A 23,130-nucleotide genomic window follows, 5' to 3' on the forward strand; every position below is an offset into this window, starting at 1 on the left:
ATGGGGAAGGAGGAAGCCTCAGGGCTAAGAGGTAAAGAAGCTCCTTCTGGGAATAGGTGGGCCCCACTTTCTGAGGTCAAAGATTTAGCCCTTCAGTCCTTCTTTTCCCAGTTTGGGAAACTCTGGGATGGAACACAGGATGGGGAGTGAATCCCATGCAGATTTTTCTGCTCTGAAGAGAAAGAGGCTAGGAGCTTTAATCCACAGAGAAATAGAGGAGGTGGGAGTGAGGAGAGAAAATTCAGCCAGACATACCCCTTAATTCTTCTCCCCTAGTCCAGAGCCATAAGAGCATGGGAAGATGATACTGGACTGATGGCAGAGGTGGGAGACTCAAACCACTGCCTCAGCAGCTGCCCCTGTGGCAGCTTCAGTTCTGAGGAGGGTGTGGTCCTGTTCCCACTCTGCTCTTGGGACCCAGAGGTCACCCAGCAAGGTGGGCTCTGGAGAGGGCTCTGGCCCCAGGACACCTGACTCGGAGGCTCCAACTGTTGTGTGGGCTGGCTCTGGGGTGACCTCAGCCCACAGTGATGCTAAAGCCACAGTGGAATCTGTTGCGCCAGTGATTAAGGAAGGCTCCGAGGGCAAGGGTGACAGGCAGGGGGGGCATCTTCTTCTCCAGCACAGCACCCACACACCAGTTACTATCCACCAAGCCTGTTGGGGAAGAGAATACACACTATGTTATTTAACAGGGCTTGGGAAAAGGGGTCAGCGGATTTAAGGCGGCGCTTCCCTCCCACTGCCCGCCCCAATCCCTCAGCACTTCGGAATATCATCTGAACAGCCCTCACCTCTAAATACCATGTTGGCCTGGGGCAGAGTCAGGTGGTAACCAAAGGAGAAGGTTGTGTCTTGTAGCCTTGTGTTTGCTTCAAACTCCACTCCAACCTGAACCTGAGAACGGTGGGCAAGGATGGGAGACGGATCTGTCTCAGTGAAGACGAGAGGAGTCCTGACGGGGGACTGGCAGAATGAAGGCACGCATGAAATGTATACATAGTGTGGGCAGGAAAATCAGCAGGGCCTGTGGGGGTCTGCAGGGACTTGTTGGGGGTAGGGGATGGGGTTAGTAGACTAACCTGTTCATTTGCCCTGTGGTAATAACTTGCATGGGCCCCACCTGATCCCACATTCAACGTAGCTACCCAGTGTACGGCTGTGAAAACCAAAGTACAAGAGAAAAAGACCGTTACTGCAATAGAACACAGGCCAGAGCCTCCAGCCAAGTCCAGAATGGCCCTCCCCCTCACTGCTCTTCCTCACCCCATACCCGAGTACTTCCCAGCCAGTGTCAGGATGGCCCCCTCTTCGCCCGGCCGCCGGTGATAAACTAGCTCTCCTCCCAGCACCAGCCGATGAGTGAGGCTCTGCAGGAAGTGAGCGACCATGATCACTGCGGGGGAGTGGGGAGACCCGGAGTCAGTCATAGAGACAGGCCTGCTCTCTCATTCCCAACGGCCCCCGCCCCAGCCTGCCCCCAGAGCTTCTTCCCTAATCCCTGAACTGTACAGACAATGCAGAGCCATAGTCAACATCAGCAGGTGGGTGGCCAGGACCGAAAGAAGCCTGTACCCATTCCTCACCTGATTCCCCAATCAGGTCCGGATTTCCTAGGGTCAGAGTGGCTGTGTAGTCATCTCCCCGATACTCGCCATCAAACTGCCAGGTCAGGAACTTGGCCTGCTGCGTCTAGATAGGGAGAGCAAGAAGTAAAATCTCCCTCTCTCTTTGCAATCACTGCTGCCTCTGCTCCTCTCCCTCAGCCACCAGGGCAGAACACTCGAGGAGGAGAAAGAGGAAATGCTTCAGTGGATGAAGGCAGGACCCGCGGTCACCTGAAAGACAGCCTTGGCTCGGAGCCGCTCTGCCAAGAGGAGCAGGACCTGGGCGTTGAGGCTGCCACTGCTGTCCATGTCGCCCACCAGAGTGGGGAACACCTGTGGAAGAGTGTCCACAGTCAGTAACACGGAGCGGAGGGGCCCCACTCAGCCGCAATCCACATGTAGGATTTCTTTAACAGTAAGCAGCACCCCCTAGTGGAATCACAAAGACAAACTCCCAACTCATCACACAGATATGTTTCCCCCACCTTCTCCCATTCAGAAGAAACACAGAGGACATACCCTGCCCATTCTTCCCCATGACAAACACATTTCCTCCTCCTCTACGCCTGAGTCCCAGCTGGGCTTTGGGGGAGATAACCCAGGGGAGTGGAGCGCTCACCTCAGTGGGACTAAGTTGCCAGTCCCCAGCATAGGCCGCATGAAGATGATAGCCGGGCAAGCCCAGAGCGCTCATGTGCACAGTGTGAGACACCTGAGGAAAGAGAAATCAATGCAGGAGACAGCACCCCTGCTCCATTTCAATCCCCCATCCTACCCTTCATCTATTCCCCATCCCGCAGGTCTTTAAGAAACCCAAACATTCCAACTTTTACAGAGGGTCACCGGATTAAAAGCAACAAGTCCCACAAGCAAAGGAAGTCAAAAGTGCCCCATATCCCTCCTCTTTTGTCCCATATAGCCTGGCTAAGGGGGGAGCACAAAAGGAAAGAAGATCCAGGGACAGGCAGGGAGGAATAGAAAGGAGGGGCCAGAGAAGTGGGAGCACCTGGAAATGGCTGCTCAGAACCTTGTTGACAACGAGCTTCACTCCCTCCATCTGTGCTGGGAATACATCTGAAGGGAGGGGAGGGGGAAGGGAAGGAATAAGCAGACAAGGAACCCCTACCCCACGAAGTAGTCTCCCCTTTCAATCCCACAGAAGTGCTTTGGAGGAGCTGACCTCAAGTCCAGCAACAGGAAATGCTCCACTCCATGGGGGTGCCTGATCCTCCCTGAGGCTGCATGCCCCAGCTGTGATCTCCCCTTTTCTGCTCCCGTCACTGGACACCCGGCACTCAAGACCCCGCCCTTCTCTGCCCCTTCAACGTGAGCCGCCCAAATGCCTCGGGTGTCTGCTCACCTTTGCATAGCCGGTGCAGCTCATCAAAGCTCCCAGGGTTGGGGAGAGGCTCCTCTCGACGGGGGCTCCGGCGGGGCAAAGCCCCCATAGGTGCCAGGCCCAGTGTGTTCCCCATTTCAGTAGAGAGGTCAGGGAGGGGCCGGGGTTCGCCTGGGAAAGGACGCTCTTGCTCCCTCTACCCTCCACGGGCCCCACCCCCCATTATCCGGCTCCCCAGCCCCAGAAACTTCCACATAGTCCAACGCTAGACCTGGAACGGGAAAAGTAGGGGGGGGAGGGCACCGGTGGGGAGCTTGAACCCCAGGCACACTCCCATTTCATCTTTAATCCCGCTGTCACCCTTGTAACCTCCCCCACTCTCTAATCCTAGACTCCACCACAGACTTTACCCAGCCTCCTAGTCTTTCTGCTCTTCACCCCTAGGCCCTATGGCGAGGCTTGCAATGAGGCAATAACCCTTACCTTCTCAGACCATCATGCTGCCCCTTTCCCCCAGGCACACCCCGGTCATCTTGATGGGGGCAGCCATCTTGACTGATGGCACAACTGCGGCTTCACGCTGCACCCCCAGCGTGGTCACGGACGCCATCTTGGAACCGGGCGACAAAAAAGATTTCAGAGACCCAACCCTCCTTGATTGGGCTCCGCCCAATGGATTTAAAAAAAAAGAAAAAGAAAAGGCTGCTTGGCTGCCGAGCATTGGCCAATAGGAAAGGAGAACGCAAAAGAGTGGCCGACCTTACGTCCAGAGAGCTCCAACCCCGGCACTGCGGGGACAGGCTGTACTTGATTGGTTAGGTCCTTAGATCTACTCAAATAGATGGCGTTAAATTGCCCTGCCTCTCCAAGGTCGGGAAAAATCTTTTAACGAGCAAGACACTAGAGGGAGCGTCTTGGGGCCTGAGTCACTGAAGTTCCCTCCACTGTGTAGCCTGGAGACATATAGCCTGTGAAAGGTGGCCCAGGGAAGACTGAATACTTCTTTCGAACACTGATTCATACCTCTCCTAGGGGCCCCGCCCCCACCCAGACCCGTACGAACCCGTGGGGACTGCTCTTCGCAGTCCTTCACAGTACACAGTACACCCTCAAATGAATTCCATTCATAGGTACAGCTCTCCGTAGGAAACGGGACTCACCCTCCCTCCTGGAGGTCCAAACCTTTTAAAGTTCACCCTCTTGTCCGCTCTGTAGAAAGGGAATGGGTGTGAGAGTTTGGGGTAGAGGAGCAGGGGCAGAGTTCCAGCAGTAGTCCCTGAAACACCTGACCTCTGAAGTTGATCCTTCCTTCCCTGGTTCCCTAGGAAAGAAAGAAAGTGAAAAGGTTCCCTAGGCAGAGTTGGCAAATAAAATCGAGAAATATAGGCTCCTGCCCTCAAATGCGCTCCGCTCCAAAGCCAGGGACAAATTAGTGGAGCGCCCTTTCAAGCACTAAGTGCTCCACAGGGGAATAGAATAAAAGATAGATAAAATAGATAGATAAAAGATAGATAAAAAATGAAGATAGAATAAAATTTCTTAGGCTCTGGTCGCCTCCCCTACTAGCTCTCACATCACCACTCCCATCTCTTAGGAAGAGGTCAAAGGATGAAAGATACAAATACTTGTGATATCTATTTAGCTGATTTCACCCAACTGCCTTGGGCCTGGGGAATGCATCTCTGTCCTCCCTCATAATCAGGACAGGGACAAGGGCCAGGACCTTGGTCGGAGGGATGTTATGGCCCCTGCTGACTCATATTGACTGACCACTGCCTGGAACTGATAAGGGGATCGAATGCCCAGAGACCTTCAACCTTTATCCTGCCAGAGCACTCCAATGATGGGAGGGTAGGGGGGTGGGGAGGGGGTGTGGGGTGAGCAGCAGCTGCTTTCTGAATTTGTTTTATTGGGGGTGGGCTGTGCTTGCTGATCTGCACTCAGGAAGGGCATTCTGGTTCTAGTGTTTTCTCCCCCATCTCATTCATTACACATTAACTCAAAAAAGTACAGAGTCGATCACACCTGGCCTCTGGCCCTGATCCTTATTCTCCTAACCCGTCTTCCCCTCACCCCTGTCCCTGATTTTTTATTTTATCACCTCTCTTCTGTGCCCCGATACCTCTCTGCCACGTTTCAGTGAATGGGGGTAGGGTTGGGAGATGAAATTTACCCATAATGGTACAAAGATACCAAAGGCTGAGGTCATTAGATCTGATACATCAAAGTTTTCCAGGAAAAAACAGAAGAAAACCCCAGAAATCCTGCTTACTGAAGGATTCAGATCCAAGGACTACTGCTCCCAGGTCCCAAAGGAATGAATCTTGAACAGGACTAAAATGTATCCCCTTGGCATCCATTAAGGCCCTGCCTCCGACCCCATCACCAGGCATCTCCCATATGCCGGCCTCTCCTCCCCCCACTTCTCTAACTTGTTTACTCCATCATAGTCCCTGCCCCACTGGACTCCTCCAAAGTCCTTATCACCTGACGGGGTGGAGTGGGGAAGCCTAGAGATATATAGCCCCTGCCTCCTCAGCCAGGCCAGACACAGACGGCAAGGACGGCATCGCTGACTAGGTACAGTAAAGGAGTAAGAGGCGAGGGCAGCATTCAAAGATTTAAGTGTAGAAAAGGGGGGAACCGGGTCAGGGTGGACGTGTAGGGAGGGGGTCGCTGGGGAAGGGCTGAAGCCCATGCAGCTTCAGTGACCTCCCCTGCCCCCAACTTCACAGGCCACTTTCCCTACCGTTGACACCATGAAGCTGCTTGCATTGACTGTGCTGCTACTGACCGTCTGTAGCCTTGAAGGTGGGTGTGATCTGAAGAGGGGTCCCCAGGGGGAGAAGGTGCTTAGGTCCTAGCCGCCCTTCTGTCTGTGCTCCTATGCCCAGGTCTGGCAACCAGAGAGCTTAAGAGGAAATGCATCCCCTCTCTAACGCCCAGAAAACCCATCCAAAGACCTGGAGTTGGATGCCTGCTCAGGGAGAGGGCTGAGAGCTGAGGCTGAATGCTGGCAGAGATGTGGGACTCATTGCTGGGGACCCACCTGAGAGAGTGTGTGTGTGTTTCTGTGTGTGTGCAGGCGCTCTGGTTCGGAGACAGGCCGAGGAGCCGGATCTGCAGACCCTGGTCTCTCAGTACTTCCAGACTGTGGCCAACTATGGCAAAGACCTCGTGGAGAAGGCCAAGGGCTCAGAGCTTCAAACCCAAGCCAAGTAAGTCTCAGCAAAGGGGGTGCAGGGACCAGGGGGCTGTGGAGAGAAAGAGGGAAATTGGGAGATCCCACAGAACACTGGGCTCAGGGCTGGGGGGCTAGGGAGGATGAGATCTAAAAATAGAGGAAATTCCATCATCACCCTACAGATCCCTCAGACCTCTTAGACAGGTAGGGGCAGCAGGAACTGGGCTTCGAATTTCTATCTCTATGGTCTGTTCCTCTGCCCAGTTAAGAGCTTGCCTCCCCTCCTGGGAGCTTCACCGTTCCAGGACAGACCAGGCACTAGGGTTTGGGGCCTTGGGGCTCACCTCCTACCACAAGAAGGCCAGTACCCGCCCATCACCCTAACTTCTAATCCCTCACGTTTCTAGGGCCTACTTTGAGAAGACACAGGAGGAACTGACACCCCTGTTCAAGAAGGCTGGGACTGACCTGCTTAACTTCTTGAGCAGTTTTATAGACCCCAAAAAAGAGCCTGCCGCCCACTGAGGTGTCCAGACCCTGGTCTCCCATCCCTAGTCTGTTCCCTGGGACACCCACTGGCCAGGCCCGAAACTCCTCGCCCTTCCCACTCCTTGTTTTCTACAATAAACTTTGCAGGAATTAAGTTGTGAGCCTGGTCTGTTTGGGGAACCAGGAGAAATAAGGGTTGTGGGGGAAGAGTAGGAGGAAGAACAAAGAGAAATCTGCTTCTAACAGGAAAGGAATTTTGGTGTGAAGGGGTGGAGAAAGGGTTGATGAGACCAGTGATGGAAATGTCAGGGTGGGAGGTGCCGGTGACTCTTCTCCAAACCCAAGAAATCTTTTTATAGGCCTGGGAATGGCCTAAAGAGACTTTGCCTTGGACATGATACCTTGAAAGGCATGAAAGATTCATAATCTGAATCCCTAGCTTCCTAGAGGTCACAGGAAATAAGAGCGCCCCTCAGAATTTCCTCTACCACACTATGAAGAGGAAAACACTTCCCCAAATGAGCTCAGAGGTGTCACCCAAGGCCCCTTCCTTCCATCTGAGCCAGGGGACACCGTGCTTCTCCCCTGAAAAGAAAGTGAAAGTCCCTCGGTCGTGTCTAACTCTTTAATTCTCCAGGCCAGAATTCTGGGGTGGGTAGCCATTCTCTTCTCCAGGGGATCTTCTCTACCCGGGGGTTGAACCGAGGTCTTCTGTGTTGCAGGCAGATTCTTTACCAGCTGAACCACCAGAGAAGCTTTCCCTGGAGGTGCTCTAATCCTTCCGTTTAAAACCTCTCACCTAGACCCCTGTCTGCAGAACACTCATTCCAAGTATCTCCCCCACTATTCAAAGTGTTAGTCACTCAGTCGTGTCCGACTCTGTGACCCCATGGACTGTAGAACACCAGGTTCCTCTGTTCTCCAGGGGTTCTCCAGGCAAGAGTACTGGAGTGGGTAGCCTTTCCCTTCTCCAGGGGATCTTCCTGACTTAGGGATCAAACCCAGATCTTCTGCACTGGAGACAGATTCTTTACTGTCTGAGCCACCGAGGAAGCCCCTCCCTTACCATTATCTGGGTGCTGTTCATAGAACTGGCCTAGATTCTGGTAGCTATGTTAGAGCCTAGAACTAGCAGACACGATAGCCAGTTCAAGGCCTGACAGTTCTCCAACTTGGTGGACATGTAGGACTTGAGAAATTCTGGTAGCTGTGATCCCTGGGTTAAATCAAAATGGGACATAAGTCAGGCTGGATTGATGCAGGAGATTTACAATCCCCAAACAGGAAAATGGGCATGTCCAATAAAAGTTTGTTTCCACTTTATCTTTAAAATATTTACTTCCCTACCCTAACTCATCCTTCATATCTCATCTGAAATCACCTTTTCCCAAGACATCAGAAATGGCTCTAATTTCTTCTGTATACTTTTTAAGACTTTTATTTTATATTGGAGTATAGTTGATTAACAATGCTGTGTTTCAAGCACATAGCAGGGTAATTCCCTACATAGCAGGGTATACATATTCCATGTATCTGTTCTTTTCCAAATCCTTTTCCCACTTAGGTTATTATAGAGTATTGAACAGAGTTTTCTGTACTGTACAGTAGGTCCTTGTTGGTTATCTATTTTAAATATAGCAGTGTGTATATCTTCATCCCAAACTCCCAATCTATCCCTGTCCGCCTCTTCTGTATATTAATCAACCTCTTCAGTCTCACCTTCTAGCCCCTTACCACTCAAAATTACTTTCTTCCCCTTTCTTTCTCAGTATCTTTTTTTTTTTTTTTACCCTGCATGTGGCAAAACATGCAGGAACAGAGATCTGTTCATCACTTGCAAGATGACCTTGGATAGATTAACCTCAAAGAGCCTGAATTTCCGCACAGGGCTAATGAGATCAAATGGTATAAGCTGAAACACAATGAGAAGTGTCAGGCACCATGCAGTGCAAAGTATTCCCCAGCTTGGGGTGGGGGTAGGAGGGGAGACAGGGGTAAGCCTGAGACCTGGGCCCATCTGGACAGGGCTGCTGGATCAGAGGTCGGAGTGACAACGTCAGATGGGACTCAGACACTATCACAGAATCCTGCCTAGAAACAGGACCGGCACAGACAAGGGCCATCCGTTCGCCGCTCACTCATGCACTCAGAGGAGCTGGCCTCCTACCTGGACCTGACTTGTTCCCCTCTGCTTTATTTGCTTGCATGCTCAGTTGTGTCCGACTCTGTGACCCCTTGAACTGTAGCCTTGCAGGCTCCTCTGTCCATGGGATTTTTTGGGTAAGAACACTTGAGTATGTTGTCATCTCCTCCCCCATGGCATCTTCCTGGGCCAGAGATCAAATCCAGATCCCTGTGCCTCCTGCATTAGCAGGTGGATTCTTTACCACTGTGCCACCTAGGAAGCCCTCCCCTTTGCCTTACCCTCCTCCAACCCCAACCTGGCCCCCTGAGGTCCCTCTTGCCCCAGAATCCACAGAGAACATCTTCCATTAAACCTTCTATTGGGAGTCTCACACAAGCATTTGTCACACCTTCCCTTCTGCACGTTTGGCTTTCCAGCTCTGCTAATGCCCACATGCATGTGTAGTATGAGATGTGCTTTCACTGCTCCCTGTAGCCCACTCTGATCTGGATTGGTGACTATCTGGGGTTGGATAGCCAGGCCTGCCTGCAAACCAACCTTGTTCCAGTTGTCATACACAAAGGGCCATGCTGGGTGAGAAAGTCATTTCTTGGGTTTGACTGTTCTGAATGTGCCTAGACTCCCAACACATTACTCCTTGCTCCAGCTCCTTGTTAGAGAACCTGGGGGTCAGGAGTTTCTTCCTTCCCCCAGTCACAGTCAGCATTCATCCCTCAATCAAGTAAAACCCTGAAGTCTATTAGACTATGAGCTCTGGCAGGTCAGGAACTGAGTCTGCCTTACTTGAAATGGTATCTTCAGTATCCAGCCTAGGCCAGTAGAGGCTGAATAAATATCTTAAATGAATGAATGAATAGAGTCCAGTCTGTGGTGTCTTTATTGATGTTAGTCCCTTCCCATTGTTTAGTGGGACCTGGGGATGGGGGGAAGAGGGGAAGGGTGGCATAAAGGGGTGCGACTAGAATATAAACATCAATGAAGAGCTTCTGAGGTCTTTGATGAGGAGGAGGAATCACTGGTGATTATTAATGGGGGGCAGAGTGTCATCACAGGGGTAGGGTCAAGTGGCATTAATGGTGGGGAGGCATGTGTGATGCTAGCCACGAGGGCTGGGAGGAGAGTGTTAGAAGGAAGTGATGAAGGGCGTCTGTTCTAAAGCTATTGTGGTGGTTTCTCATGCTTCAGGGTCTCGTAAGTCTCCTGGGTCCGGGTGCTCAGGCCCTGGAGATAGAGGACAGTCAGGAGCTTGAGCCCATCACTGGGCCTGCTAGCCACCCCCGCAGGCTCCACCCCTTCCAAAGGTCTCTCAAAAGCCCACCCTCTTCTGCTGACTTCCTGGACAGGGGGTAGGGGGTGGGAGGCAGGTTCACTTACCGTGTAAATGCCATCGGATTTCTGTCGAGGCAAAAGGGGCAAAGCATTAGAGACCGACATGTCCTACAGGACCCCTCAACATCTTGCCCTCCCAGGGAGTATTTGGCCAGGAGTGACCGGTTCCCTCAGGCTGGGGCATGAACGCACATCTGCCCACAACACTACAACACACATATACACACAACATTCAGCTCTCTCGTGTACTCGTGGTCACTCTCCACTTGACTCTTCCTCGGTGCCTGCTGAATATTTCCCTTGTGACTTGGCTAGCTGGCAGGGTGAGTAGGATGAGGTGGGAGGGGGTCTCTGAGGCTAGACAGATCGGCACCTGAGTCCCATGCCCCCCCCCAGAGACCAGAGACCCCAAGGCTAAAGCCCCAGAAGGGCTGCGAGCCCAAGCAGCTGCAGACGCCCCTCTGAGGCTGGGTTCGTACCTCACTGGCTGCAGCTGCCTTTCGCACCTGCAACTGGAGGAGAGGCAGGTCATTAGCAAAGGTGAAGTTCGTTGGCCCAAACCCCCTCCAGACTTCATGGGGGAACTTCCAATCCCCTTTTCCCCATTCCTCGAAGCCATGCGGCCACCAGCCTCCCACCTCTCCTTCCAGCCCTCGGCCCAGCCTGCCCCTGTCTTACCTTGAGTCGGCAGTAGAGGAGGGTGAGGACAATACCGTAGAGAAACAGGATCGCATCCAGGATATAGCAGAGTTGAGGCTCCCCCAGGGCCTCTGAAGGGACAGAGGGTGCGCATCAGGTCAGGGGCAGCAGGGAAGATCTGCTGCTCAGAGCAGAGAAGGGAAGGGCTCTGGGAGGTAGGACGGGGCCTGAAGGAGCACCCTCCAAGGGAAGAAACTTCATCTTCCTCTCTGGATCACTATTTCTCTTCCCTCTCTGTCTTCTCCCTCACCCTAGGGTAGGGGTAGGACAAGAGTGTGAAGGGATCTGTTGTGAGGCAACTTATAGTTTCTGAGAGTTGAGAGCCTTCCCCTTTTATCCCCCAACCAATTTTTTAGCACTGTGGGTTCCTCAGGCACCACTGAGCACTTCATAGCCCTCCAGGGACCCATTTGTGTTCACTGGGCTGAAAACCTCAGCCCAGAGGAGTAAAGTGAGGGGAGGCAGTGACAAATTTCAGCAAAGAAACCACAGGGGTGTCTTTGCTAAGTCCTGTGACCTGTGGCTGAGGGCTGGACAGGAAGGATGTGAGCTGAGGAAGGGAGGGAAGGCAATCACTCTATTATTGGTCATCTAGCCTCAGCCACATTGCTTTCCCCCCTCGCCACCCCCATCCTGAGACACTTAAATATATAAAAAAAGGTGCCTGCTTTCCTTGGCCTTATGGATACCAATGGCTCTACACACACGGTTGGCCGAGTGTCTCAGCACAGGCTCAAGGGAATGACTGCAAGCTGAATGGATTCCGGCTCCGGGTACTCTGCCCTGTTACTCACTCTGTGCCACTGAGAGAGGAAGTTTTGTGCAATGAAAAAAATCAAATAAAGCCTGAGCTCCAACCTCTATCAGCTCCGACCCCTATCAGAAGAGCTCGTGAGCATGTGAGATATCAGTTAAGCGCGTTTTGTGCTGTGACGTTTCTTTCACACACAGTATTGCATAAATCTCAAAACTACCCCTTGAGGGAAACATCATCGCCATTTTGTAGATGATGAAACCAAGCCCAAGGAAAGTAATTCTTTAGGGCCACAGAGTTAAGGGACAGATTTTTAATTCAAACCCAGGTTTCCCATTTTTAAAGCTTGCACCCTCTCTTTTATGCCTCAGTGGCCCTGCTACCTCATCTCATGGCAGCAGACTGGCCCCTCACTTAGACCTTCCCTCCACCTTCACTACCGGGCTGGTGGAAGTCCATCCCACTCCATCTTTTTTAATTTCCTCACTTCCCTTAAGTTTCACTAACCTCTTCCTCCCTGAACCCCAGCTGTGACTGTCCGTCTTCAAAAAACAGACAACTCCAAGAGAGCAAGAAGTGAGAGGTCAGAGAATGATGGAGCCTCAGAACTGCAGAGGCCTTCCTTTTCTGCTTCAATATTTCTCAGCTGATGCTCTCAGCTCTCTAGACCTGAGCATTGTGTGCCACCCACCCTCACGTCAGCTGTGCCTTAATGAAAACCCCTTAGAAGCAGCAATCGTGTTTAACTATCCTTGCCTGACCCCTAAACACAAGGACAGGCCCCTGCCTTCCTAAAGGGGGCTTTATAATTGTCATTTAACCAGCTAGAGATCAGTTCCCAATGAACAAGACCAAATGCACCCCAGAGAAAATGCTCATCATGGGAAATGGAAGCTTTCCCCCGGACCAGCTTTTCACGTCGTAGAACCACTCCTCTGCCAAACTGAAGCCTTATGTGTGTATTAGCCCTGAAAAAGTAAGAAGGGGACAAGAGGGAACAACCCCTGTGCTGTAATGGGGACTGGATGGAACCAGCCTCAGGGTCTTTGTGTCCACCTGCCCCATGCCGGCCTCCCTCCGTCTGTTCCCGCCTTGTCCCTCAGACACAGGCCCTTGGTTCCCACCCTGGAGCCCAGCTCACCGTCCCTCATCAAACCTCTCACCTGCTTGTTCAACCAAAAGGAGTAAGAGCAGGAACACTGCTGGGATCATCCTGGGCAGGGGCTGAGGGGCCGAGAGCTGGGGATCTGACGCTCCGCGGGCACTGCGCAGCTGTGCTGTGAGCAACTCCCTGACCACAGAGTTCCCCCCTTCCTGCCACGCCTTCCTCCGAGCTCTGGCCCCTTCCCCTTCCTGCAAGAGAACGAGCAGCTCCCGGAAGGGCCAACCAAGGAAGGGAGCTAGGAGGTCTGAACTCCCGTGCCTCCGTCCTTCAATGACCAAGCCCCTGTCACCATGGAAAGAGGGGACGCCTGTGCTTGGGAAAGGCTATCTAAAGCCCCCTTCTCACTCCAGCCCTGTTCAGAGACAGAGCAGTGATAAACTGCCCCTCAGGATTCTCTAAGACCCTATGATAACCCTTCTCTCCCATCTGGAACTCTGGACCCCGTCTTGACCTGAGGAGTTTATCAATTATTGTGGGCAGCAAGGTTTGGGCATGGGGGGGAAGTGAGGGGAAAAGAGGAAATGGGGAATGGAGAAGTGGAACAACAGTCAGAACAGGGGGTGGAGATGAACAGGAAAAATTGCCAAGGACTGAGTCTAACAGAGAAGTAGATGGTTAAGTTTCTCTTTAAAGTGAAAGACAGTACGATACTGGGAAAGACAAACCAGAAATTTGGGTGTGGGGCCAGAAGGTGGCTAATTTATTATAATTTCTCCTTTTCTAGTACATGCACAGAAAGCCTGACAGCTAAGCATTCATGTACATGTATACACACACACACGCACTGGCCTATTTCCAACGACGGAGAGGCTCCACAGAAGGCAGGGAGGTCCAACACTGTTCCCCTTCTCACCGATCTACTTCTCCAAACACAATATCTTGGGTACCTAGGAGGTCAGGGGAAGGAGGAAAAAAACTGATGTTACCAAGGATCTAGAAGTCATTACAGTGCCCAGGAGACTGGGGATCTGCGTCCACGCCTGTAGTCTGCTGAACAGAAGTGTTCGGCTTCTGTTCCCAATCAGAGCCCCAAAGTCCCTTGACTAGAACGCCTCCACCACACAACAGGCCTTGTACCTATGATGGCAACGACGTCCGCCAACATGTGTCCCTTAGACATCTTGTCCAGACCAGCCTGGAGAGATTAAGACAGCAAGTATTAGGCGAGATAAGAAAGGTGGAGAAGGAATGAAAGTTCATAAAGATCTCAACCAAGGTCACTCATTATTGCATTCACATATTAAGAGTTAGAATCACTGAGGTTGGTTCTTACCAGATGAGCAAAACCAGGAGCCTTGATCTTGCATCGATAAGGACGGCTGCTACCGTCAGATACCAGGTACACACCAAACTCTCCCTGTCCAAAGAAGGTTGGCTGCCTTCATTAACAGGAAGAACATTCTTCTCTGCCAACAAAATCCTTTCTATTCACCCTCATGTCCTCTCTTTCACCGATCAACGAGAATTTAATTGCACACCTGTCTCCAGTCACCCACTGCACACACTGTCGCTCCGTTCCCTTTCCCGCCTCACCTTGGGAGCCTCGATGGCCGTGTATGTGGCGCCTGGGGGAACCTGGTAGCCCTCAGTGTACAACTTAAAGTGATGAATCAGTGACTCCATAGATGTCTGGGGAAAGGAGTAAGGGAGCGTCAACAAGCCAGATCCAAACTATATGGCAGGCCTTTGCACACACACAACATAATCTCTACCCCAGGGAGTCTAAAATCCCCCACGTAAGTCAGTGAGCAGAGAAGATACAGAGAGAGGAGGGTATGGGAAGTTAACAATCTTACACAGTGAATTCTTTGAAAAAGGAAAACTGAAAAGTAGAATTTAATCCAAAGACACTCCTCCCCAGTCACGGCCCCTTGTCGCCCCGCCCCCCTTTTTTCTATCCCTGTAGCCAACTTGGGCAAACTTCGGAAGATGCTGAGGGACAGGGAGGCTGGCGTGCTGCAGCCTGTGGGGTCACGGAGAGTTGGACACAAGTGGGCAACAACCTTCATTTCTGCTCGTTTCGGTGGAGACACTTTGGCATCATCAACCTTGATCTCCCCAGGAGGCATCTTGTTCAGACACTGTGAGATGATTCGGATGGACTGGCGCATCTCCTCCACCCGACACAGGTATCTGAAGGAGATGAGACAGACTAAGAACAGGAGACGAGCAGCCAGAGGACCGGAGGTGAGGCTGGGAGAATGCGCTGGGCTGAACTGAACAGTGCTAGATAACTTTCTTCAGTCCCCTAGTGTGGCATCTCTGCTTGGCCTGGGCACCTATGTAAAACTTAGTCTTCTGATTTGAGTACTGGGCCCTTTCCCAAATCCTCTCCTAGTTTTCTCAGACTATGTCCTCTAGTATTTCCCTCTTTTGCTACTCTCTTGAACATTTTTTTGGAGGTGAGAGTCAAATTGACTCAAAAAGAAAATGGTAGCAAACTTTTCTTGGGGTCAGTAAAGAGCAATGGAATTTGAAGCTTAGAATCTAATGGAAAGAGCACTGGATCAGGAGGATTCTAGTCTCAAGCACTACTGACAGAACAATCCCAGGCTAATCTCTAACTTTTGTGCTTCAGTTTTTTCAGCTATAAGAAGCGGCCAAAACTAGTTCTATCCAAGACATAAGGAGAATGTAAGGGTAAAATAAGATGTCACATGTATGAAAGTGCTTTAAAAAGCAACCTAATTTAATACACACAGGTGTTCTGATAGATACTAAAAAGTATGAGAAAAAAGAAAGTAGCTAAGATAAAGGTTAGACAGGGAAAAAACCAGGGGGACAATGAGCTAAGAAAGAATTTGGGCCTTACCTATCATAGCAGTCCCCTCGAGAGCCAATAGGCACATCAAACTCCACCTGGTCGTAAACATCATAGGGCTGGGTCTTCCGCAGGTCCCACTGGATGCCTGAGCCCCGGAGCATCACCCCACTGTAGAGAGTGTAATAGAATCAAGGGTCACTTTCCACAAACCAAGAAAGGAGGCCTGCTCTTTTCCTTAGGATCCCCTCTCCCACCCGCACACTCTGGGCATGGGATAAAAAAACCAGCTTGGCAAGGCAGGTGCCACTCCTGAAGCCAAGATATTAATCTGGAACCCACCCGCCCCTAAAGAGAGAAGTCTTAGTCCTCCCACCTAAAACCATAGTTCAGCGCGTCTTCTGCTGTTACCACCCCAATGTCGACGGTCCGATTTCGCCAGATCCTATTGTTGGTCAGCATCTGTCGACCAAGAAAACTGCTGTATGAACACTACTCAAGACACTCCGCAGACACCTCTGTGTTTCTTTACAACTGAGGACTAAAAGCCCACGAACCCTTCTTGGGGGAAAAGGGATTCTTCCCACTGACGCCTATCTTACCTCCTCCAGCTCATCAATCCGAAGAGAAAAGTTCTTAGAAAACTCATAAATGTCATCCATAAGCCCAAGGGGTAGGTCCTAGAAAACAAGTGGAGGATCAATGCTGAGCATAGAGCCTCTGCTGAGGAGAGCCAGCTCTGCCTCAGGGGCACAGGGCTGGCGCTTCCATCCGCGGTGCTGCCCTCCAGTGGCCACGGAGGGTACATGCAAGCACTGGACGTTGCGGCAGGCCGGGGCCCGCTCACCTGGTGCACACCTCCGGGCCGGACGTAAGCAGCATGCATCCGGGCTCCAGACACTCGCTCGTAGAACTCGAACATCTTGACGGGACACAGTGAGTTAGTGACAAAGTCCTGGGTCCCCAAGTCCAACACCATGGTGGTTCACTGCCCCGCCCCCAGCTTTCCGGGCCCAGCCAACACTTGACAACACAAAGCTCCTTAGAAACATAACCCAGGGGAGTCCCTGGTGGAAAAGTGGCTAAGATTCTGTGCTCCCAAGGCAGGGGGCCTGGGTTCGATCCCTGGTCAGGGAACTAGATCCCACGTGCCACAACTAAGACAAATAAATGCAGCCAAATAAATAAAAATATATAACAAAAACTTAAATATATACATACACATTACCCAGATTAAATATACCTTCTCCCCCTAAATGTTCGCATTCCTTTTATTCTTATATCCTTCATACCTTCTCTATCCCAGGTACCTCCTCCCCTTTTCCCATCCTTTCCGCCTCCTCATACCTTCTCCCTTTCTTCAAACATCCAGAAGAAAGGGGTCATAGCCCCAATGTCCAGGGCATGTGTGGTCACAGCCATGATGTGGTTCAGAAGTCGAGTGATTTCTCCAAAGAGCACTGTAGGGAGGTGAAGACAAGAAGAGCTGGGTATAGGAGCCAGGGATCCAGGCTGACGGAACGGTTCTGGGGTCTGTATACTAGGCTCTGGTTCAATGCTCCTAAGACGGGGGACAGAGGCGCTACGCTACACTCACAATGGGCCACAGGAAGAAGGGGACGGGGCATACCTCGGATCCACTGTGCACGAGGAGGAGGCTGGATGTTGAGCAGCTTCTCCACGGCCAGTGAGTACGCCTGTTCATTACACATCATGGATACATAGTCCAGCCGGTCAAAGTATGGAAGGGCCTGGGAAGAGGGAGAAACCTGGGTCACATCTAACAAGCCGAGGAACCCTCAGTCCGGCTGCTAGAAGCGTTGTTCTCACTGGGCATCAGAGGTCAGTGCTACGTAAGTCCTCCCGATCTTAGGAGTCTGAGAAAGGCCGGATGAAACACACAGAAGGGGTGAGGTCGGGGGGACCCTGATCTGTCGGGTTTGCCCATTTCCACGGTAGAAACACTCCTACAAGGTCCCACTTTAAACTACCAACACTACGTAACTGAACATGGGCAGCACAGGACAGAGTAAGACCATCACACAGTATTTCCACTACACAGATATCAGAAAAGCAAAAGCCTAGAGAACATGGCACAGAAAAGTGCAGTACAATAACAAAGCCGGGGATTTTCATACTTCTTACCTGGATTTTTAATATCTTAAACTGCAAGCTAGCATCATTTAATTTTTAATGATAGCTGTGTTTAACAACTGACTCACAGAACTGAAAATTTAACACTCTGTTCTTGCGAGCCAGTATGAGCTGGCTGCAGCACACCACTGCCAACCTAGTCTTCTGGGCCAAGCGATACCTCTGTCCAAGAAGAATGTCTATCTGAGATACTGACGGAGAAAGGTAATCTTAGGAGGAAATTAAGGAAGCGCAAGAAGGATGGAAAGAGACAGAAAGGATTCATCCACAGTACCAAGAAAGCTAAGTTCCAGCTGTTTGCTTCGGTTTCCAGGAAGGAGGCGGAGCTAAGACGCCTCTCTTTGGAACAGCCAGTTCTTGCCCTGACGTCACTGTGATGCGGGATGAAGCTACAGGGGTTAACTCTTCGGACAGTGGGGCCAGAAACCATCACTGCCGGGACTCTTTGGGGGGAATCACATTCTAGGCAGCTGCTTCTAAATCCTAACCCCATCGTCCTGTTATCAAGAACTTTCTTCATGACAGTAAGAAGAAAAACTTCAGATTCCTATCCCAGCATACAGTTTCTTCAAATCTGACCCTTACTATTTGGGTCACAGAGTTCTCCAAAAACAGCAAACTGTCAGAAACTCCCTCCCGGTCACTCTGACTCACTGAGTATTTCGAAAACAAACTTAGAATGCTGGAAGATACAAGAATCAGCTGTTAGTCCTGGGAATCTGACGTCTCTCTCCTCTCTCCCTGACCCCAGGGACACCAGCTTTGACGTACTAGTACGATCTAAGGGCAGGGAAACTGAGGCACGGGAGTAAAGGTACAGGGGCCAGCCAAAAGTCAGCCAGAGAAGAGTGAGGAGTGGAGCTTTGGCTCCAAAGCCTTTCTGCTGGGTAAACCAAATCCAGATGATTCAAGTCCAGCATCCCCTGCTACATCTTGCCATCCTCCCAACCAAAGCTGTCCTGATAACCTCAACAGGGTTCCCTCCCAACCCCCATGACACCCTCCTTCTCTGGGCTTCTGGGGCAGCAACCTGGCAAAGCCCCAGGTTAAAGCACCCCCAGTCCCGTCAGCAGGCCCCATTCACCCCCACACCTGCAGATAGGTCTTGTATTCAATGAGTTTCTCAGTGCCTCGGTGCAGCAGCCCGATGTGAGGGTCGCACTTCCGCACCATCTCCCCACTCAATTCCATCACTAGCCGCAGGACTCCATGGGCTGCTGGGTGCTGGGGCCCAAAGTTCAGGGTCAGGTTCGACACCAATGTGTCCTTTGGAGGGTCCACATCTGAGAAGTGGGAAATAGTTGAACCAAATGGTAATTCCTTTGAAAACCCCCAAAAGACAGCAAGGAGGTAGCATCTCCCTGTATACCTTCCATCTCACCATTCCATATCCTGCTAATTTCCCAATCTTTAACATAACCAAGAAGAAGACCATCAGCTGGGCAAAGGGAAGGGAGACCTAAACTTTCTGATGAGAGGGAGAGGGACCATGAACCTCACCCTTTCCATGTCACTCAGAATACCTTAAAAAAAAAAAAAGATAGATAACATTCACACAGTCTCTGTAATATGCCAGGCACTACTCTAAGCACTTTACTTACTTTAATTAATTTAATCATGTCAACAACCATATAAGTAGCAACTATCTTACTGAAGACACTGAGGCCAGAAAGGATAAAAGAATTCCCACGGAGTCAGTAAGTGGCAGCTTCAGGATTTAACTCAGCCTGGGCAGCTTCAGACTCCACACTCTTAACCACTAAGATACACTGCTCTCCAGCTGTATCTGCTGAATGTCCCACTAATTGGGAAATGTATATTTCATCCTTACCACTACTAATCGACAGCTGGTACCCACAAGAGGCTTACTATTTAGTCTGGGAAATAAGTATGTGTGAGAAACTAGTAACACAGGTCAGATTCACAAGGTGCCAAGTAAGTTGCTTAGCTAAGTATTTAAAGAAAGGAGAGAAGACTGTGATGACTTTGTGGAGGCAAGATACAGGCCCGTCAATTGAAATTCCATTTTAACTTTCAGCCACCAGTTCAGCTTTGAAGCTGCTGCTTGATATTGAAGTGAAGTGAAGTCGCTCAGTTGTGTCCGACTCTTTGCGACCCCATGGACTGTTGCCTACCAGGATCCTCAGTCCATGGGATTTTCCAGGCAAGAATACTGGAGTGGGTTGCCATATTGACACTTCTTAAATACAGGGAATGAGTCAGATAGGAAGAGAGAAGAGGCATCCTAGGCTATGGAATAAACATGTCAAATCTTAGAGGCAACGAAGTATGTATCTGTGGAATTCTTATCTACCAAGAGGCAGAAGATTAGTGTTGGCAGGCAGTGGGGGATGTGGTTCAATTATCAGGATTATTAGAAACTTAGGGAGGACTGAGCACAAGCCAATCACTACACTAAGTGGTTTATGTCACTAACATCTCTTTTAATGTTTACAATAATGCTATGAAAGTAGGTACCTCATTCACTAGTAAATGGAGGGTTGAGATCTGAAACCAGACTCTACTCAGGCAACCAAAATTCTTCACTGTGGGCTGTGGAGTCAGACAGACCCACATACAAATCCACCTGCGTCCTCAATCGCCTTTTAATTTCCCTACACCATGATTTCCTCAAAACTGAAATAATATCACTCTCACAGGGTTATTGTAATGACTAAGTAAAATAATGCATAGAAAAAACACTCAGCACATGATAAACACTCAGCTATTATTACTGTTAACTTTTTTGAAAGGTACCTGGAAGTTCCTCTAAAGGTTTTTGAGCAAAAGAATGAATGACATAGTATAAAACAATGTGTGGGGAAGATAAAGGTGATGACACTGTATAGGACAGCTGAAGGGGAACTAGATCAGTACAGGAACCCATTAAAGAGATTCCCAAGATAATCAAGGTCTAATATAAAATAAACCAAACCAACAAAGGGCAAGATAACCAGGTGTGAAACATTACTATAAAAGGAACTGCATGGTTTGGTGACATATTGAAAATAGACATGGAGGGGAAGAAAGAAAAAAGAGACAAAGGTGACTAAAAAGTTTCAATCCAAAAAAAAAAAAAAACAAACTTTCAATCCTAAGGGATTAGGAAAATGAGGGAGTCATTGATCAAAATTAAAAATCACAAGAAGGGCTAGTTTTATGGCGGGGTGTGGGGGAGTTTCATATTTAGAAAGGTTTCATTTGGGTGCCCCTGGGAAAAAGCTCCTTTAGCAGGAAATATATTAAACCTCTGGAAAAAGCTGAAGCTAAAGATATCAATTTGGTAGGGATCTTCAAGGGTTGTCTGGAATCTCCTCTTTCTTTTCCCTTGGAATATTCTATTTGATAAATACCCTATGATCATTATTATCATATGCAGTGAGTTGCAAGTAGACTATTGCAAGCAAAAAGAGTTGGGGGCTAAATTTTGCCTCAGACAGACAGCTCGAGAGCACTCAGAAATCAGGGCAGGGCAGGGAGGTGTGTGGGTTGGGACAATGACCCTGGGCACTCACCATTCCAAGGGGGAGGTTTCCAGTGGGCTGTTTCCTTGGTGGGGTACATGATAGCACCTCCATACTGCTCTGCCCATTCCACATCTGGCTGCCACTGCCGAGCGCCTCTGGGGAGGCAATGACAAATCCTAGGCAAAAGGCCTGAGCAGTGCTCGGCTCCCCTGTTCCCATGCACTTTCACGTGGGCCCCGGGCAGGGTGTCTTGGATTCATCAATGACAAGTCCCTGACAGAGCTGTGTAGCTTTGGCAGAACAAACTGGAACTCTAGAGGTTCCATTCTTACTAATAACTTATTCCCGGAATCACTTCACCCAACAACCCTATGCATGCAAAGATGGGGATCCCAGGTCCTTTAATTTCTGGTCATATTCATGGTTCCCATCTTAGTGAATACGAATCCGAGAAATGTATTTATTCAAGGTCAACCGAAGAGTAAGAAAAGGGCGGTGGGGCATGCTGTCTCCTTGGCTCTGCTCAAGGTATGGCCAGAGGGATGCACTGAGGCCCGGGGATTCTTGGTTTACGTTCCTCCTTTAAGTCCATCGGGATTGCTTTCCTTTTCTTTCACAGCGTCTAAGGAGACTTTTCACCAGTCGCACCCCAGCCCTGATGGGGTTGGGAGAAGCAGCAGGGCGTTTGGGGGGTGGGTGACATTACCACTAATGCTGAGGGGCAGAGTCTCCCTCCAAATGATTTCATCCCTGGCAGATCGAGCTGAAACAATCTTTCCTCCCTCCTCCAGAACAGGTACCACTGGATCCTGGAACCCGAGAGAGCAGGCCAGGGAGAGGGGTCACGGGCCTGGGTCATTCTTTCCTAGGGGTCATAGGGCCCGTGGAGTTCCCAGAGTCGAGAAACCCCAGCCCTGGAGACAGCGCATCGGGCGCCGCCCTTGGTCTCACCTGCTGGGCTGAATCGGCAGTCGGGCCCCGGCCCCGGGCCGCAGCACCTGGGCCGCGACGCCCCGCAGGCTGCACAGAGCCCTGAGCGCCGCCATCTTGCCCGCCGGAGACGGCTGGAAGGAGAACCTGGCGGAAGTGCCTCCAGCGCGCCTCCTTGTGGGCTTCCCGCGTATTGGCGTCACGCACCCGCCCTTTTGCAAGCTGGCTGGGTCGCCGATCGCTAACCTGACAACATCCGGGTTCTGTGCCTCGGCTTCACTTTCCCTTAAACACGGGAGGCCGGGGACCGTGCTTCACACCGCTCCTGACGGCCTCTTCAAAGGCTGAGCCAGAGAAACTTGCCACCGCTGCTGCCGGCGGCAGCGGCTCCCCTCACGAAGCCCCGCCGCGCTGCCCGTGCGCGCCTGAGACGGTGTCCTGCCGCCCGGTGCCAGACGCACACTCACGTGGAGCCCCTTCCCCACTGTCTGCCTGCGCCGCTCTGCTGCTGCGGTCCTGCCCTTCTAGGGGAGCGCCAGGCTTTGCCAGTTACCTCCTTATCCCCAAATCCGAAAGGTTTGGAGCAGAGGGAGCTAGCTAATTTCCAGATGGCCTAAATGGGTTAGGGGAAAGGGGCCCAAGTGGGACTGGGTGGGTCTGAGAGCTCCCGCCAAACCTAAATGAGAAAAGAGTAGGAGGCCAAGGCCACCAGCATTGGAACATGCTGCTGGGGTGTGTAGAAGTCACCTCATCCAAGCTGAGGAGAGGAGGTCCCCTGTCGGTGACCCTGATATCTGCCAGCTTTCCAGAACCTACAGAATTACAGACTCAGGAAGGGCCCTTAGTGATCCCTAGCACCCCACTTCTATCCCTGGTCAGTCTCTTTTACCTCATGTGTTTCTGACCTGGCCTCTCCCCTGGCCAATGGCATAGAAATGTGGTACCATCAGGAGTCTGATCCCAATTCTGTGTGGTAGAGACAAAGAAGAGTTTTCCAGCCTTGGATCTTGTTCCTGTTCTCTTGGCCTCTAAGCTGAGCTCCAACTGGGCCACCCATTGAGTTTGCACATCCCTTCCGCTTTTGGTCTGGACAGAGGCTTTCCCCA

The 23,130-nt window shown here is 50.9% G+C and overlaps 4 protein-coding genes across 5 annotated transcripts; 1 reads left to right on the forward strand and 3 right to left on the reverse strand.

Annotated features, from left to right (window-relative positions):
• Positions 1-173: 173 nt before the first annotated feature.
• Positions 174-6,081, reverse strand: TOMM40L (translocase of outer mitochondrial membrane 40 like). 2 transcript variants are annotated; one of them, XM_061120283.1, is made up of 11 exons: positions 5,996-6,081; positions 3,430-4,267; positions 2,968-3,217; positions 2,614-2,681; positions 2,227-2,319; positions 1,839-1,940; positions 1,587-1,692; positions 1,274-1,396; positions 1,083-1,159; positions 795-897; positions 174-657 (listed from the first exon to the last, which is right to left on the reverse strand). In XM_061120283.1, the coding sequence occupies exons 3-11, from the start codon at positions 3,080-3,082 to the stop codon at positions 518-520; spliced, it is 927 nt and encodes a 308-aa protein (XP_060976266.1). In that variant the 5' UTR covers positions 3,083-3,217; positions 3,430-4,267; positions 5,996-6,081; the 3' UTR covers positions 174-517. The 2 variants fall into 2 exon arrangements, with proteins under 2 accessions (XP_060976266.1, XP_060976267.1); XM_061120284.1 differs by lacking the exons at positions 2,968-3,217; positions 3,430-4,267; positions 5,996-6,081 and adding an exon at positions 2,788-2,868.
• APOA2 (apolipoprotein A2) lies at positions 5,462-6,767 on the forward strand. The gene is made up of 4 exons (XM_061120291.1): positions 5,462-5,526; positions 5,682-5,757; positions 6,032-6,164; positions 6,538-6,767. The coding sequence occupies exons 2-4, from the start codon at positions 5,706-5,708 to the stop codon at positions 6,653-6,655; spliced, it is 303 nt and encodes a 100-aa protein (XP_060976274.1). The 5' UTR covers positions 5,462-5,526; positions 5,682-5,705; the 3' UTR covers positions 6,656-6,767.
• Positions 6,768-9,624: 2,857 nt separating this feature from the next.
• On the reverse strand, positions 9,625-13,141 carry FCER1G (Fc epsilon receptor Ig). Its single transcript, XM_061120294.1, has 5 exons — positions 12,711-13,141; positions 10,773-10,864; positions 10,574-10,606; positions 10,140-10,160; positions 9,625-9,986 (listed from the first exon to the last, which is right to left on the reverse strand). Exons 1-5 carry the CDS (start codon positions 12,757-12,759, stop codon positions 9,924-9,926), a joined length of 258 nt encoding a protein of 85 aa, XP_060976277.1. The 5' UTR covers positions 12,760-13,141; the 3' UTR covers positions 9,625-9,923.
• Positions 13,142-13,389: 248 nt separating this feature from the next.
• NDUFS2 (NADH:ubiquinone oxidoreductase core subunit S2) lies at positions 13,390-22,190 on the reverse strand. The gene is made up of 14 exons (XM_061120293.1): positions 22,046-22,190; positions 21,143-21,249; positions 18,720-18,910; positions 17,104-17,224; positions 16,821-16,933; positions 16,321-16,395; positions 16,076-16,153; positions 15,850-15,935; positions 15,525-15,644; positions 14,716-14,845; positions 14,246-14,341; positions 13,986-14,069; positions 13,790-13,847; positions 13,390-13,599 (listed from the first exon to the last, which is right to left on the reverse strand). The coding sequence occupies exons 1-14, from the start codon at positions 22,138-22,140 to the stop codon at positions 13,562-13,564; spliced, it is 1,392 nt and encodes a 463-aa protein (XP_060976276.1). The 5' UTR covers positions 22,141-22,190; the 3' UTR covers positions 13,390-13,561.
• Positions 22,191-23,130: the final 940 nt, after the last annotated feature.

Source organism: Dama dama, chromosome 20, assembly GCF_033118175.1.
Source record: "Dama dama isolate Ldn47 chromosome 20, ASM3311817v1, whole genome shotgun sequence".
Lineage (NCBI taxonomy): Eukaryota > Metazoa > Chordata > Mammalia > Artiodactyla > Cervidae > Dama > Dama dama.

Coding starts and splice junctions, on each gene's coding strand:
- FCER1G (XM_061120294.1), bottom strand. CDS start 12,759: ATGATCCCAGCAGTGTTCCTGCTCTTACTCCTTTTGGTTGAACAAGCA. Junction 10,865..12,710: donor CCTTTTGGTTGAACAAGCAG/GTGAGAGGTTTG, acceptor CTGTCCCTTCAG/AGGCCCTGGGGGAGCCTCAA. Junction 9,987..10,139: donor AATCCGATGGCATTTACACG/GTAAGTGAACCT, acceptor CTCTATCTCCAG/GGCCTGAGCACCCGGACCCA.
- NDUFS2 (XM_061120293.1), bottom strand. CDS start 22,140: ATGGCGGCGCTCAGGGCTCTGTGCAGCCTGCGGGGCGTCGCGGCCCAG. Junction 14,846..15,524: donor CGAGGGGACTGCTATGATAG/GTAAGGCCCAAA, acceptor CATCTCCTTCAG/ATACCTGTGTCGGGTGGAGG. Junction 14,342..14,715: donor CGAAACGAGCAGAAATGAAG/GTTGTTGCCCAC, acceptor TCCTTTCCCCAG/ACATCTATGGAGTCACTGAT.
- TOMM40L (XM_061120283.1), bottom strand. CDS start 3,082: ATGGGGAACACACTGGGCCTGGCACCTATGGGGGCTTTGCCCCGCCGG. Junction 1,693..1,838: donor GAGCCAAGGCTGTCTTTCAG/GTGACCGCGGGT, acceptor CTCCCTATCTAG/ACGCAGCAGGCCAAGTTCCT. Junction 898..1,082: donor ACCACAGGGCAAATGAACAG/GTTAGTCTACTA, acceptor CACCGTTCTCAG/GTTCAGGTTGGAGTGGAGTT.
- APOA2 (XM_061120291.1), top strand. CDS start 5,706: ATGAAGCTGCTTGCATTGACTGTGCTGCTACTGACCGTCTGTAGCCTT. Junction 5,758..6,031: donor GACCGTCTGTAGCCTTGAAG/GTGGGTGTGATC, acceptor GTGTGTGTGCAG/GCGCTCTGGTTCGGAGACAG. Junction 6,165..6,537: donor GAGCTTCAAACCCAAGCCAA/GTAAGTCTCAGC, acceptor TCACGTTTCTAG/GGCCTACTTTGAGAAGACAC.